Source organism: Bacillus rossius, chromosome 5 (assembly GCF_032445375.1).
Source record: "Bacillus rossius redtenbacheri isolate Brsri chromosome 5, Brsri_v3, whole genome shotgun sequence".
In the NCBI taxonomy this organism is placed as follows: Eukaryota; Metazoa; Arthropoda; class Insecta; order Phasmatodea; family Bacillidae; genus Bacillus; species Bacillus rossius.
Window position 1 is genome coordinate 60742627 of NC_086333.1, and position 15362 is coordinate 60757988.

A 15362-nucleotide genomic window follows, 5' to 3' on the forward strand; every position below is an offset into this window, starting at 1 on the left:
ACATGACGTAAAATAAAATCAATTGAGTTGCCACCTCAGTACTATACACCTGATGGTGACAATCTGTCGTGGTATTTTAAACATATGATATAAATCATTCAATATTTTATTTACTTAACCGTCGGTTGTCAGGGAATTGTGATTTTCGGTCACTAGATTGCATTTCATTTCAACTAGTGACCTGGAGTTAATGCATGAATTAGAAACAAAGGACTTTGTATGCTGCTTATTTCTACAAATTTTTTCTAAGATAACAGACATACTTTACTCATGTCGTTCGAGTATTAGGACTGTATGGTTGCGTTTTAACTTATGGTAGTTTTCCATTATGACACTTTTCCATTGCCTCCAGGCGGAATTCTTTCATTATGGTAGTTTTCCAGTATGGCAGTCTTCCGTCGCCCACCGTCAAAACGGGAGGAATAGTTCCATTATGGAAAACTACAAATTTTTTTAAAAGTTGTCATAATAAGAATACAGTGATGCTTCCTATATCACATTTTTGTAAACATTTGTATCTAATAGTGCGCGATCTGCTGAGTTGATTTATGACGAACTACAGAAAATCACCGCCAGAAGTTATATCTGTAGCTTTAAAGTTAACCTAAGAAACAGCTAGGGGGTTAACAGCGCTACCTAGTGCAAAGCAGTTGTACTCATTCCATGGAGTATATAAATAAATATGGTAGAATTCCGATTTGTTATGGCACTTTTCCGTTATGGTACTTTTCCGCCTTTTTCGAAGAGGCCAGGCGTAATTCTGTCATTGTGGTAGTTTTCCATTATGGCAGTCATCCGTCGCCCCCTTTAAAAAGGGGAAATATTGATTTTAAGTTCCACTGATTGCACAGTCTCGGTGCATCAAGGCTAAGCATCAGCAAAACTGGGACGCCAATCTTCAGGTTCATTCTGTGCGAAGGCAGGTAACCCCTAGGCAAGACGTGATGGAAGCACCAAAGGATAGCGCGTTACAAATTCAAGGAAACGCCATCAATTGTCGAAGTTATTAACTAAACTAAACTGTTTTTAGCGCCTTTAAATCGATAGCAGCCGCGAGATTCACTAAGCGGATGAATTTCGCCAAGGAGAAGGATAGGAATTTGCCAGACCTCACTATGACCATGTGGCGAACATAAAGAAATGACATAAACTGAATGTCTATGACTCAGTGTCTATGATCTACCTCTTACAATTTTATGTTATAAAACGAAATTCTCCCATTTTCCACTCCCTTAGAGATGAAATGTCATACTTATATGTACTCTATGTCACTCTCCGGTACACAAACTATCTATATGCAAAAAAATCATGTCGATCCGTTGCTCCGTTGTTGTGGAGAGAAGAACAAATACACGCACACATTCGCATTTTTAATATTAGTAGAGATTACAATAATGATTTGTGACTACAGCTAACCATGCAAAATCAGCACGAGTTATAAAGAAAAACTATATCAAATTTAAATAATACCACTTGTTATTCCTACATCAGAACGTTCCGAAAAAATTCGTGGTTAAAATATTAAAGGCACATTTTGGGCTTAAAGTCCGTAAAGGGACCGATGACAGTAGCTGCATAGTGATAGTTTAGAACTTGCCTCTCGAGTTGATCTCCGAGGTACGAAGAGCTGTCGCTGGGAATGACGTCATAGAGATCACCTTGCTCCAAATCTCTTTTGAAGCCCGTCCAGAGAAAATTTTTCATCCACCTGAAAATATGCAATTTTCCCTACTGTCGGCAAACATTCTGATGCAAGACTGGTTGAAATTCATTTTGCACTGCTTCAAACGGAAAATAAAATTATTTACCCAAATATCCATGAATTGTAAACCAAGATAAGCATGGAAGCATGGAACTCGTAAACATTAACTCGCACAAAAGTGTTTTAAGTATGCGTTATTACTCACCACAAAAATATTTTAGATAGTATGTTGGCATTTTGGACAGGATTTGGATTTGATTTTTTCTTGGTGTTGTCCATGAGTTTTGAGTTATCGACCTAAAGAGAAAAAAAAATCAATGTAATATAATCAATATTTCCGTAATGTTTCAGCACTGTGAAAATTGCCGTTTTATAACTTATTACAGCAAATACTGAAGTTCGTTCAGTGAATTTACCACAGAAGTAATCATGAACCCAGCTCAAATTAAATGCACTGAGGATGGCTGCCATTCTTCTTCATAACAAACTAAACACATAATACGATGCAACATCTCATTGATACTAATAAAAAATATTATTGTGGCCTTATCAAGATGTCCTTACACCACACCAAGATCTTACAAATTGTTGGTTTGTTGACTACACTACATGTTGACTTACAGTAAGATACAAACAACAAAACCAAAATGGTGATTTGCAGTCAATTGTTCTAGGTTTATTACAAAAATATTATTTTTCCTTTATAAAATTTCAATAAACTATTTATTTCTGAATGTAAATTATTACTGAATTAATGTTAGTCACAAAGACTTTCAATGTAAGCCTGTCAATATGCTAGAAACTAAATAGTCTCAGCAAAATATACTTTTAAATAAAAATTTATGATTCAGAAAAAATTTTAATAATTGACCCTAGATGAAAAATTTTACTAAACACTAATATAATTGTTCAAACGTCGAGTCTCATATTTTATTGGTTAGTTAAATAATCACTTTTTTTTTATCAAGTCCTGTTCCAGAGAAAGATTATTTAGCAAATTACAATTAAATGAAACCACATACAAATATGTATAATTAGTAAAATGTAATTAATGATAAAATTTATAATTATTTGTTTTATTAAATCCGTGTCAGTGGTGTATGTTATTAAGTAAACCTTCTTTATCACTTATTGGTTTCATAATAATGTATGAATAACAACCAATTATTAGGGTAAGTAATAAACATCCTGTTTTTAAATATCTTGCCAAAAAAGAATAACTGAAATTAAAGAATAACAACTTAAATTACAGTGGTAAACTGTACAATTAGGCCCTTGAAAGTCACATACAGGTGATTAAAAAACTGTTATGTACTTGGGAACCTAAAACTCTCTGAATATAACGCTTGGAAATAAAATCTTAACTAAAATTGACTTTCTTTTAATGATTTACTAATTGAAATCGTATTTACAACTATTAATATTATGAAAATGTTTACCTAAATTGCTCTTTAATTAACTTAAAAATTTTTCTAGAAGCTTTGACGATTTTTATTTTCAGATGATGAGAACGTTTCATGATATTTATTTCTGCCTCATTTTCTATTAGTCTCTTGCATGATTTCTTAAAAAAATTTTTGTTTAACTTATAATAATAACTTTAAAAAAGTTTACATTAGCATGAGTGGCTTAGGCCATAAGTAATTTGTTGCTAGTTTATGACATATTTTAACGTATTTTGAATTTGTTTATTTTATATAAAAACTTTTTTTTGTAAATAAAGCTCGATAGCGTAATTTAGTGTTCATTAACTGAAAAAAAATAGTTCTGTTAAAATATATTTCAAACCATACCTCAAACCATAAAACGACTCTAATTTCTGAATATTTTATTATCTATACATAATGTACAAAAATATACGAATTGCGAGATCCGATTAAGATTATTTTTTTATCAATTGACTTATTTATGTGCAGTACTTATAAATTTTCTTCTCTTTTGAATAAAAATATGTGCAATGTTTACAATTTGTATTTCGTCAAATAAATATTTCTTTCGAAGAGGTATGTAATATATTTATTATTGATAAGTCCCTTAAATGCATTGCGAGTACCTAATCATTTGTTGACACCCTACTTCATCTTTTTTTTTTTACCTATTTTCGATTTAACACTTACGTGAAAATATATTTTTCTCGTTTAATGTGTTCATACCTCGAGAACCAAGTAGACGAAAAAATGTTGAAACTTCAATGAAGGGAAAAATATATGTAGAAGATAATAAGTTATCCAGCGTTGAGCTGACTATGGTCCCAACTCACTGAAAGACCCCAAGAAAGCGTACTGGCATTCGTTATAGTCTCAAGCGGTACTATAGGTGTGAAGGACATGCGTGTTTACAGATGGCACCAGCCAACCAATTACAGCGAGATTAAGATAAAAGACAATATACCGCCACAGGGAGAATTATTGCTAAGCCTGTGCTTATTATGTAACTGAGGCGTGCATGCAATAGACTGCGGGTCAAATTTCGCATGTAATTCAGTAACACTTACATACTTAGCTAAGATTCACCCCGAAATACGTATAACTGATACAAAAAGTTCTACATTGCATATCACTATAATATATATAAAATCTTGGAATTATATGTTAAATTTAGAAAAGTAAAAATTGTTAAATAAATAAATAAGTAAATACAGAGTATCAAATATTTGCTGAGGATTTATTTTTTCCTTGACTGAACACTTTAGAATATGTTTGTTGAAGAAACCCCATAATACCTACCAGAATATTGTAGTAATCGTATTAAATTTATTTTCAGTATACACGACATATACAACATACACGAAATAAGCACGAGCAAACAAAATACTTAGTAGGAAATTAGTTACAATTGCCTACAATAAATCTAAGCCCATCGAGTGTTCGCATTCTACGTTATATGACGTTGGATGACAGAACGTAGTACCAAATTAAGATAACCTAAGCTACTTAATAATCAGTTTCAAGTTTTATCCCTAAACAACTTGAACCTTGGAATGCTTGAACTTCTGTAACAAGACTTTTGCGATTGCAGTGTTTATCATATTCCAAAGACGTAGTTTTAAAATTTTTATTCAGTTTTACATTCAAATTTTTTTTACAACCAACTTTATTAATTTATTTTTTACAACATGTTACATTTAGCTACATATATAATTGCTACGTAATCCCTGAACTAGAGACACACAGTCAATTTCAGCGTCGTACGACCACCGCCTGATTGGTTGAAATGACTACCGTAGGAGACAGTCCACGTAAAAATGAAGCAGATGTGGAATCAGCAAAGGAAACTTCAATATTACTTGCTATCTTACGGTAGGTATATTTTATCAAATTTAATCTTTTTGAAGATGCACAAGGTCACTAAAAAGTCACAACCACGGCCGACTTATAATTCAAAGAAATTAATGTTTCGATTCCTCTAAAGATTTACATTTCAGACATATTATAATTTTACTTGATATCAGTCTTCTATTTTTATTTTTTTTATTTTTGTAAAATATTTTAAAAATCCTATCCTGGTAGAATAAAAATAAAAAGCACCATATAAATTGGTAAATTTCATAACATAAATAACAAATTATTTGGTAAAAACTGTTTTAATGAGGATTTTACTTAAAAAAAAGTCATACAGTAACAAAAAAGTGTTATTATGAATGTTTATTAATAAAACAAATTAACAGAAACGGTTTAGTTATTTTAATTGAATTCAATCTTCAAAGTGCATCAATTTGTTTCTTTGAATTCAACAGACTGATTAAAATGGATTTGATTTTAACAAATATTTGACGGTGTAAAATCCGTTTAATCGAATGACCCCCAGCAATTTACCCACCCGTCATGCTCCACGGGAAGAAGAGCCGCGTGACGTCACCTCACAGCACGCTTCGCGCACGTTTTGCTTTCGCTCGGCCTCGCCTATGCGCGCGCGCACCGGCGCGCACCGAACTGAGGCCTCCGGTCAAGTAGGCTGCGTTCCGTTACTGCATGACCGCGCATCGAGCGCGCAGGAAGATGTCCCGCAGTTCCAAGCTCAAGCAACGGGTGTGGATGCACCGTAAGAAACGTGCGGTAAGGTTCCTGGACACGTGTGTTTGTGATGGAGGGGCAGGAGATAATGAAGCCCCGATTTACAAACCGTCCAACCTGGCTTTTGCCCACAGCGCCAGATTTTGAGGGGCGAGAGAATTTGAGATGGACAAAAAAAAATTGAGGGATGGTAAAAATAAATTTTTTAACGTATGACAATGATTTTATTTAAAAAAAAAAATACATGTCAAATGGAAATGATAGTTTATAATAATTACTGCAGTGAGCTTAAAAATACTAGCGTCCAACCAAAAACTTTATAAATAGTTTTCAAACTCGTTTAACAATGTACAGTATATTATAACTCATGTTTTATTAAGGTAGTTATAACAGCCGATTAAAAAGCAGCAACAGTCATTAATTAAATTAAAATAATAACAAGTAACCCATACTTTGCGTTTGAACAAAACTTAGTATTCAGTTGCACTGTTTTAAAACTGGTAATAAATCAGTTTTAATTGGTAAAATTTTACTATGTTTGGGGGAAACAGGAAATGGAAGAGGGGGTGGCTAAAGATTATCTGCCCAGAGCGCTAACAATCCTTACATCGGGGCCTGGGGGTAATGGAAGTTATTAAAATATAAAATTTGATGTAGAATTTATTTTATATATACCTATATATGCATACATATGTCGTACGATTTCTATGAATTTAAATTGATCCTTAAGAGGGAGCTGTAGGAAGTGAATTAGGAAGTGAATTACGACGTAATGTTTTCAATAGTTTTTGAGCTATAACAACTTATGTTTTAAAATTAAATTCTGAAGATAAGCTTTCTTTATGTCATAGATCACGCACTGAGAGGTTTTCAAAGACCATAGCATATAGTCCATTGGCAGTATTATTACAATTGTAGTCATGCTAATTTTTAATGACATCACAGGGAGAATGTTTTGTACCAAGTCAGTTGCTATTCACTTCAGGAATTCCACTAAACTATATGCTTATGTGTTAAACGAAGCCAAATTTTGGGAAATGTACGGCTATACAATTATTGTTATGGCCTATAAACTGTTAAAACCAAGATGATTTAATTCAGATCGTATACAACTGTAGAAGAGCTAAAACATTATTTGTATAGTAAATATGACTTACTGTTTTTTTCAATTAAAAACAAAATGTTTAGGAACGTAAACAAAATAAAAAATTTAAAGTGTGTATGTTATACAACGTTCCACCGCAATCTAAGCGCTGATGTCTCAAGGTGATTGTTAGATATTTGAGTTATTAAAATAGTAAAATGTAAACTTAATAAGTAAGTATGTGTGAATAGTTTAAACGGAATAACGGGTTATTTTTCAGACAGTTAATTGGATGATAGGAGAAAATCACAAAGTATTGCAGATACAACATATGATGGAATATTTCAGTCTTCTCAATTTTTATTTGAAATAAAGTAAAAATGTATTTGCTATGGAAAATGCTATAATAAGATGTCAACCTAGTTTTACCCTAGTTAACTTAACATTATCCAAGTTTGAATAATCAAATTTAATTTGGCGTTTTCCCGTGTGTACTTAGGTCTACCCAACACTGGCTCGATAATGTTAGGTGTTGCGTCATTTTTGAGCACGTTAGATTAAGTTAGTTAGTTAAGTTATCAATGAACTAAGTCATCAATAATTTGGTTTTTCTAACCTAAGTGTAGACGGGTAAACGCCAAATTCAATTTTTTTTTGTAGTTATTATTTTCTGACTTTACCCAACCAACTTGGATAATGCTAAGTTAACCCGGGAAAAGCTTAGTTTACTTCTTCTTCTAGGATTACGCGTAACACATACAACGGACAATCCGTGAATCTTCTGTCATAAAATGCACGGAGTAACGGAACAATACTGGCGGTTGTTCGCGCGTCTTTGTGTGAGTGATGTAACACGGACGTCGTTCATGCCTCAGCACTCTTCAGGTACCTTTATCATCCGAGCCACGAGCCGTCCAACACATCAAGCATTAAACATAATATCTTATCTTCTCGATCTAGAGTCACTCCAGATTTTCTAGAGGACGCGCAGTGATAACGCGAAGCTTGGAGGCCAGAGGATTCGTGTACGAATTACGGTCCAGTCATCGTGATTTACACCGTAAATAAAAGTGTGCAATTTTACACTAAATGTGTGTGGCAGCGGTGTTTCCACCGATGTTAGTGTTATCTTAACCAATTTTCTTTCCTAACCTATCTAAAGCTAAGTTTGTGTGTTGGGGAGGGGTCTGGGCTATGGAAGACTCTAGGTGCGTCCCTGGCCGAACCCTATACACCTAATCATGCTGGGTTTCTGCCATGCAGAAAGGGTAGCATGCATCGTGTTTTTTTTATGATTGGCCAGCTATGGTGGCGATTGATTCTATGACTAACTCCTCCCCCCCCCCCCCCCAAATCATAGATCTAGACTATAACATTTAAGTTGGGCCCGAATAAAACTTGCATAGACGCATGGAAAACCCTGGGCACATTCATGCGGGGTTTAATATTGCAAGCACTAAGCAGGCAGGTTCAGTAAAGGACAAGAAGGATTGTCCGGGAAGAAGAGTAGGTAGTGGCAGAAAGTTTTAACCACAGGTCTTGATTTTACGACCCATCTCTAATAATAGTAAAAGTATTAAAATTTTGTATATTGTGTTTCTTTTTTACAACAGGGCTCGTTTTTATGTTTTTTGCTTTCTCATCATAGAGAGTATTCTTTAAAGAGACGAATAATTTTATTTGGTTATTATGTTTGTTACGAATTATCATATAAATAATGATGAAAAAGTGAAGGAAAAAAATATTACCAAACAAGATATAAAGTTTTGGTTTTATATTTTGGGTGTAGAAATTACATAAAGTTGTTATTACGCAAAAACTTTTCTGCAGTATATGTTTATACTAAGGGTTTTTGAATGTTTTTCCCGAAAATTATTTTCTTTACTTAAAGTAAAACATATTATTTATGTTTGTATATTGTAGAATTGTGTGCGTGGAATAGCGTTGTACGGCTGGGGCGCCCATTTTCACATGTGTGTAACCTGAGTATTTCCTATGTGTGAATAAATAATCTGAATCTAGCACCAGCTGTGTCAATTGCTAATACTGACTTGATGAATGCACACCTACGCCGTAGTCTCCGCGACTACCTCGTAGAAGATCCACCCCAAGGTAATTAGAGGATCCACCCAAACATTGTAAAATAAATAAATAAAAATACCCAAAAAGAGACAAAAAACACACAAAATTAAGCAAACAATTGCTGTTGTCAACAAGGATATGAACACCACAAAATATTCCGAAACATGAATATGGTAACAAACAAAGAAAAACAAAGAAAAATGTACTAAGAGAACGAAAAAATCCCCACAAATGATGACAACACAAAAATATTGAAACCCAAAATAATTCAGCACAACAGTTGAAGCGAGACAAAAAAATGACAAAACGAAAAGACAAACAAATACAATAGTTTTACCAAAACAGAAACAAGCGACGTTTCGGGAACTGCTATCTGCTCCCGTCCTCAGGCAGAGACGCACATGGTACGGAAACACAGGTGCGACTTGTTGACAACAGCAATTGTTTGCTTAATTTTGTGTGTTTTTTGTCTCTTTTTGGGTATTTTTATTTATTTATTTTATTTATTAGTTTTTCTTCAACAGAAAAAGTTCTTAGCAATGGCGTATGTCCAAAAACTTACATCAAGTCATGCACTCCCATTGCACAAATCTTTTAAAGATAACAAACATTGTAGTAGAACAACATAGGAAACTCGCGCTTTTTAACATGGTGATCGCTGGCGACACCCGACTGCAGCGATCCTAGTGGCTCGGCCTGAAGAACTCCCGCGAAATTCCAGTTCCCGTGTATTATAATGGGCGATCTAGGCACAGATTTTTCTCCGTCGTTTGAAATATTGTTGTCATCGAGCTAAGAATTTACACTCCATGAATTGGTATGAAAACAGTGTATTCATAATCGAAACAAGTTTTCGCAGTCTATAAAATGTATTGCCTTAAAGATAATGAAAAATTACCTAACTTCAAAAATAACAACTAAAGGAAACAGATCACACAAATTTTAACAATGAAACATCCCCTCGTCTTATTTTTATACCAATTCAGTACAACGTTGTAATAAACATTACATGGAGAAGTTTTTAAAAAAATTTGAACTTATTCATAGCCATTAGTTTTATTAATTAGTTCAAGTTGACGTAGCCTAATTGTTTCCATTTTTCTATCTTTCTGAGTTCACAGCTACGTCTTTAGTCTTTCTTTACATCTAACACTGTCTTGCATAGACGAAAAATGCATCAGAGACCAAAAGTAAATAAATATATCAAATCTAAAACACGTAGCAAAAAATGTAGGAGTTTAGAGGTCAATTTTTGGTCAAACGTAAGAAGAATATTTAAAAAATTATAACAAAAATTATTGAACACTTAGCGACTTTACACTCAATGCGTATTTTCTAAGTGGGTCCACCAACACGCCCATTCAGTTTGTTAACCCTCTACAAATTAGCCTGTATATGGTAAATAAAATACCATTTCCCGAAAGCAAGTATGCTGCAGTGCCGGTGCAACACTGTTATTGTGTTGCATCTGTAACGGATTAACTGGCATAAGCGAACAATGCAGTCAATCTGGTCGTTTTTCTCCAGTTTTATTTACAATATCGTTATGTATTATGGAAACATATGTTTAATAAAGCATAGCAGATTTTAAACTGGAATAACGTAACTTTATTAAGGTAATATACATTTTTAAATCGTTCAAATAGGTTTTTGAATTTATTTCTTGCACACAAAAATAATCACTCTTTCTTTAATATATTTTTATAGAAATTGGCACTCCACTCATTTTGAGCCTTTCTGAGCAGCCTTGTACTTGGTCACTTTAAATGGAAACTAAAGGTAGGCTAATAATGTCACACAATCCGACACCAAAACGATACGGATTCAAGTCTCTGCGAGTAAATACCCGGATTTTTCGCGCAAGCCGTAAACGTGATGAATGTTGCAATGAGTCGATGTTTGCTTTGGAATTGGGTGCTTGGGTGCTCCAATTACCCCTTTCCCTCCTCACCGTACTCGTTCATTCCGATAATGCTCCATTCTTTTATGCTCACCCGCCATTGTCTCTTAGAACTTTGATTTCAACAAATACGCTTAAACGATGATTAGATCTAAACTAAACCATGTGTTGTAACGTGATTTGATAAGCCATAACTGTGGAACCACTCAGGAACGACAGAGGCAGGATACGAGATATCACTTTTTGGTCAAGTAGTGGTCGTCACTGCTTAAAAGAGGCACGCAGAGAACTTTGGTCTTTTACCCTAGAAGCACGATAAAACCAGGGGGGGGGGGAGGGTCCCCAAGAAACTAGTCTACTCAGGATGACCGACAATACCGCACGAGGCCGAAACGGAATGTCGGTGGATGCACTGCCGCACAGGTGGACCCACGTTTATTTCACGAATTCATTCCACTCCCGGCTAGAGTCAACTGCCTGTACAAAGGGAAAAGATTTTATGGTTTTATTTTTAGGTCAATAAATTTTTGCAAGAGGAAATTTTGGTCTTTTTAGTATAAAAAATTGTGTTAATTCATAAAAAATAGTGTATTATGTAACAAATACTAAAGTAAAATATTTCTTAATACCTACTTATTTTACTAAAAATATAATTTTAACTGAAACATGAGGCTCTCATACATTAAATTAATTTATAATAAGCATGTCTTGAAAATAAAAACTCAGAAAAATTAAAATAAATTGACACTTTTTTTTTAGTGTTTGAAATAATATTATGTACCAATGTGATTTATGTGAAATATGTTACTAATAAGAGAAGCAATATCAAACATCATGATATTGATTTTTCCAATCCATTTAGTTTTTAACACTTTGGTACTAAAGTCATGCTAAATAATTAAATTCAATGAATATACGACAATAAAAGATAATTTTTTCGTGGTTTTAGATATGTTTTGTCAAATTGCTGCTTTATTTCATATTTTTAGTTATGTTTTGGTGCTAAAGGGTGTATAAACTTTCATTTCAGTGTAAAAGTGATGTATTGAATTGCTTTGCGGTATTATTTTGGTTTTATCGCAATTAACTGTCTAATACCTGTATGTCCCTACACATCAAAACACCTTTTTTTCTTCATGCTCATTGGTCGATAACAAAGTCACATCCTTTGGCAGGTTACACGTGATTGGATACCCATTCCTCCTCCTTGTTTATCATTGGCTCAGGGCCATCAAGGGCGTGTCAAGAGAACACTGGAGTTCATGTCATCAAGTCTACTTTGCTATTCGAGTCCGTGAATGATTCGTGGCTCTACGCACTGGCATCACTTTGTTCTCAGCTCATGTGCCTATCTGTTTTTTTTTTTGTTTTAATATATCACTAAATGAAATTTTTATGTGTTTTGACTCCAAGAACCACCCTCCTTCCCTCCCTGGATAGGGCTTGAGTTGGCCTCTGGGTTTATTTATATAAATGTGAGGAAACTGAACAGGTTTTACCAATCACGTATAAGACCACAAACCTTTTGTACATCCCCAAGGCTATCGCGAAAATATGGAATTTGTTGTCTCACCGGCCTAATGGTTGGTAGCAAATGTCTCCATTACCATCGTTTGATTGTTTATTTTCTATTTGAGTTGCCAACATGGTGACAATGAAAAATGAACAACTTTCATCTCTGTTAGCAAAATGTTTTTATATATATTTTTTGAAATATATGGACCCAACCGCCGGGAATCGAATCCGGATCGCCTGGGGGAAGACGATTGATCTGAACAATTTATTTGTGAATGATTGGCTTGTCGGCAATCATTCATTAATGACTAGAGGCACACATATTTCGCGGAAAGACCTGAAGTTAATACACTATGGCATCGTCTGTGTTTCCTGATTGGGTGAATTTCTTTCAGGAACATGTCGATTGTTACAACACCAGTTACAGTAATTCAGTGCGGAAGCAAACGCGTCCTGAGTGACTCGATCAGTTGAAGTAACGACTTCTCTGCTAACGGAGGAAATCGCTGGCACATACGTACCTGGTTACAGTAATATGCGATCAGATTATTTTTGCGAGAAAAAAAAGTATGCCCTTATTAATGGCTAGTGCTTGGCGAGATTTATTTCCTTTTTGACCAATTTTAGCGACGGTGACAAGAGCTCTATGGCTCATTGAGACGAATAAAAATTGACACCCATGTCTTACCTGGCACTCCGACCGCAATGGCGGACACAGGAAATTATTTCGTGAGGGGATTTTAAAATAATAAAAAATATAATATTAAGAATTTTTGCATTAAAAATCTTACGTCGACAACAAGGAGTTTAGAAAGTTACATAATCATTCATGACAAAAATCACTATCTTTGTTGGTTGTGGATCCTGGGTTTGTAACTGCTCACCTTGCATCGTCCAAAATAACACAATGCCTTCACGGATATCTCACTTTTATTTTAGCAACTTCGTGAAGAGAGAGGGGGGGAATATAACCCCCTACCCCACCCCGTTCAACCCTCCTCCTGTATCCACCATTGTCCAACCCTTAACTAGAGACCCAGCAATTTCACGAATTTGTTTGGCATCAGGCTAAAATTCAAAGCCTTAAATTTGCTCTGCCAAAATTTTCTCTTCAACTGGCTGATCTCTTAGCAAGGTCCTTTTTGTTCTTGCTAGTCGGCACTACCTGATTCGCTTGCTTTTCTCTTTGCTGGGCGTAGTTGGCTCACGGTTGTGGAGGGGCGTGTCCAGATAACTGCGGTGCAATCATTAACACAGTGCAAGAGTAGGCTGGTTTTCATTATAGCTTGTGAGCAAACAAATCCGCGAATATTTGTACCTCTACCCACAACTAGGGCCTGGAAAAATCCGCTGTTTCAATGGCCGCTAGGATGGAATCCAAAATACTTAACATACTCGGGCAACTGCCAACTGCTCATTGGCTAATCACTTGTGAGACCTGTTACCAGAGAGTATTGTGATTCAATACTTACTGTGTTGAAGTTTTTTCGATGGCTCGTAATTAGGAGCAGGAATTTTTTGCGAATAATTCTGAACGCCTATTAGACTGTAACAAGTTATACACGCACCAGCGGTCTCTTCCTTATGATTGGCGTCCATCTGCGAGAGGATTCGTTGCCTTTTTTGACTGAGCCACTCAGGACGCGTTCGCTCCCCCACTGAATTTCTGTGATTGGCGTTGTAACAATCGACGTGCGCCTCTACGAAACTCACCCTATCGCGAAACACAGACGATGCTACAGTGTTCTAACTTAAAGCTAATCTCGGAATCTTTTCGCGGAATATGCATGGCCCTACTCATAATCCTTCATATTATTCGTTGTCCAGTCACTGAAGCGGCACGAAGGTAAACTCATATGGATTCCAACCTAACGCAAAATGAATCCACGAGTTTTTTTTATCGGTCTCTGCCCATGAGCCCTCGCGGGTGGAAGCCGGCGTACTTACAACTGCGCCACTGAGGACGGGTTGCAAAAAATTCCGTTCGACCGCTCGACCACCGTGGTCGCTGTCCGATCGGTAGGGACCGGAAAAATTCGCGGGTTCAATTAGCTGTAGGATGAACTCCATAGTTCTACGTGCACTCGGTCATTGGCTGCTGTCTTGTGAGAAGTCCCAACGTAGCAGCCTGTGATTCGATAAAGCTTTGGTTGGTTGTTTCTCATTGGCTCAGAGTCATCCAGGTGAATTGTGAGCCAATAGCAGAGGCAGCACTGAGGTATAACTATTTGTATTTTAGCCTATCGCGAAATGAATTCGCTAATTTTTCCGGTCTCTGCCGATCGGGGAAGGCGCCAGCAGTGCTAATAAAGTCTTAGAGCTCAGGACACAGCCAACTGTCTGGTTAGCTGAGTCAGGTACAGGGCTGAGGCGGCGTCTGTGCTGGGATGGGTGGCCCCAGCCGCTGGTCATTGCCGAAACTCTAATACCTTCCCGATCAAACAACAGAGAGTGATCCCTACCAGTTATGTTTACTTTAAAAGCTCTGGAATGTTTAATCGAAGAGAACTGTAATGTTACTCCCACCCTACCCCATTAAGGCGCATGTTCACTCGGCACCTCAGATGCTCACCAAGTGTAATATAAAAGGATGGAAAAAAAATTCACGCTAATGATGACATCACAATAATGGTTATCCGTTGAAAATATTTGTAGCAGGGAAAAAAAATCCATGTGAGGTATCGCGTTCAAATGGTATAAATAGCCCTTTGAAAAAATGTAAAGACGAAAAAAAAAAAGCAAATGACGTGTGAGATCCTACCTAATAGCACCAATGTCATTTCAAGAAAAGTCTGTCAAAAGCTTGCCCCGTTGAATAAGCATATGAATATACTTATATTGTATACTGTTTTTCATAATATATGCATCTTAAGGAATCCATTTGTATATCGAAAAAAATTTTTTTATCTACGGTAAGCAATTTTATGCATTAAAATATGCAAAGATGAATATGAACATATGTGGGAGGGGAACGCGAGAACGCCGGCCGTAAGGTCGGAATAATCTGTCCGGTAGTGGTCTCCAGCGCGCTTCACGGCCAGTTGCACCACCGGGGTTCCGGCGGGA

The 15362-nt window shown here is 35.8% G+C and overlaps 1 protein-coding gene across 3 annotated transcripts in view; it reads right to left on the reverse strand.

Moving 5' to 3' along the window:
* LOC134531874 (ATP-binding cassette sub-family C member 4-like) overlaps nucleotides 1–3968 on the reverse strand; it is a 73422-nt gene extending 69454 nt beyond the window's left edge. Inside the window, exons 1-3 of one of the 3 annotated variants that reach the window (XM_063367883.1) lie at nucleotides 3856–3968; nucleotides 1908–1999; nucleotides 1598–1708 (exon numbers count right to left, since the gene is read on the reverse strand). In XM_063367883.1, coding sequence (XP_063223953.1) covers nucleotides 1598–1708; nucleotides 1908–1981 — 185 coding nt within the window. In that variant the 5' untranslated portion in view covers nucleotides 1982–1999; nucleotides 3856–3968. Of the gene's footprint in view, nucleotides 1–1597; nucleotides 1709–1907; nucleotides 2000–2118; nucleotides 2140–3819 lie in introns of those variants that run through there. The other 2 variants (XM_063367884.1, XM_063367882.1) reach the window with 2 other exon arrangements.
* Between the last annotated feature and the right edge of the window lie 11394 nt (nucleotides 3969–15362).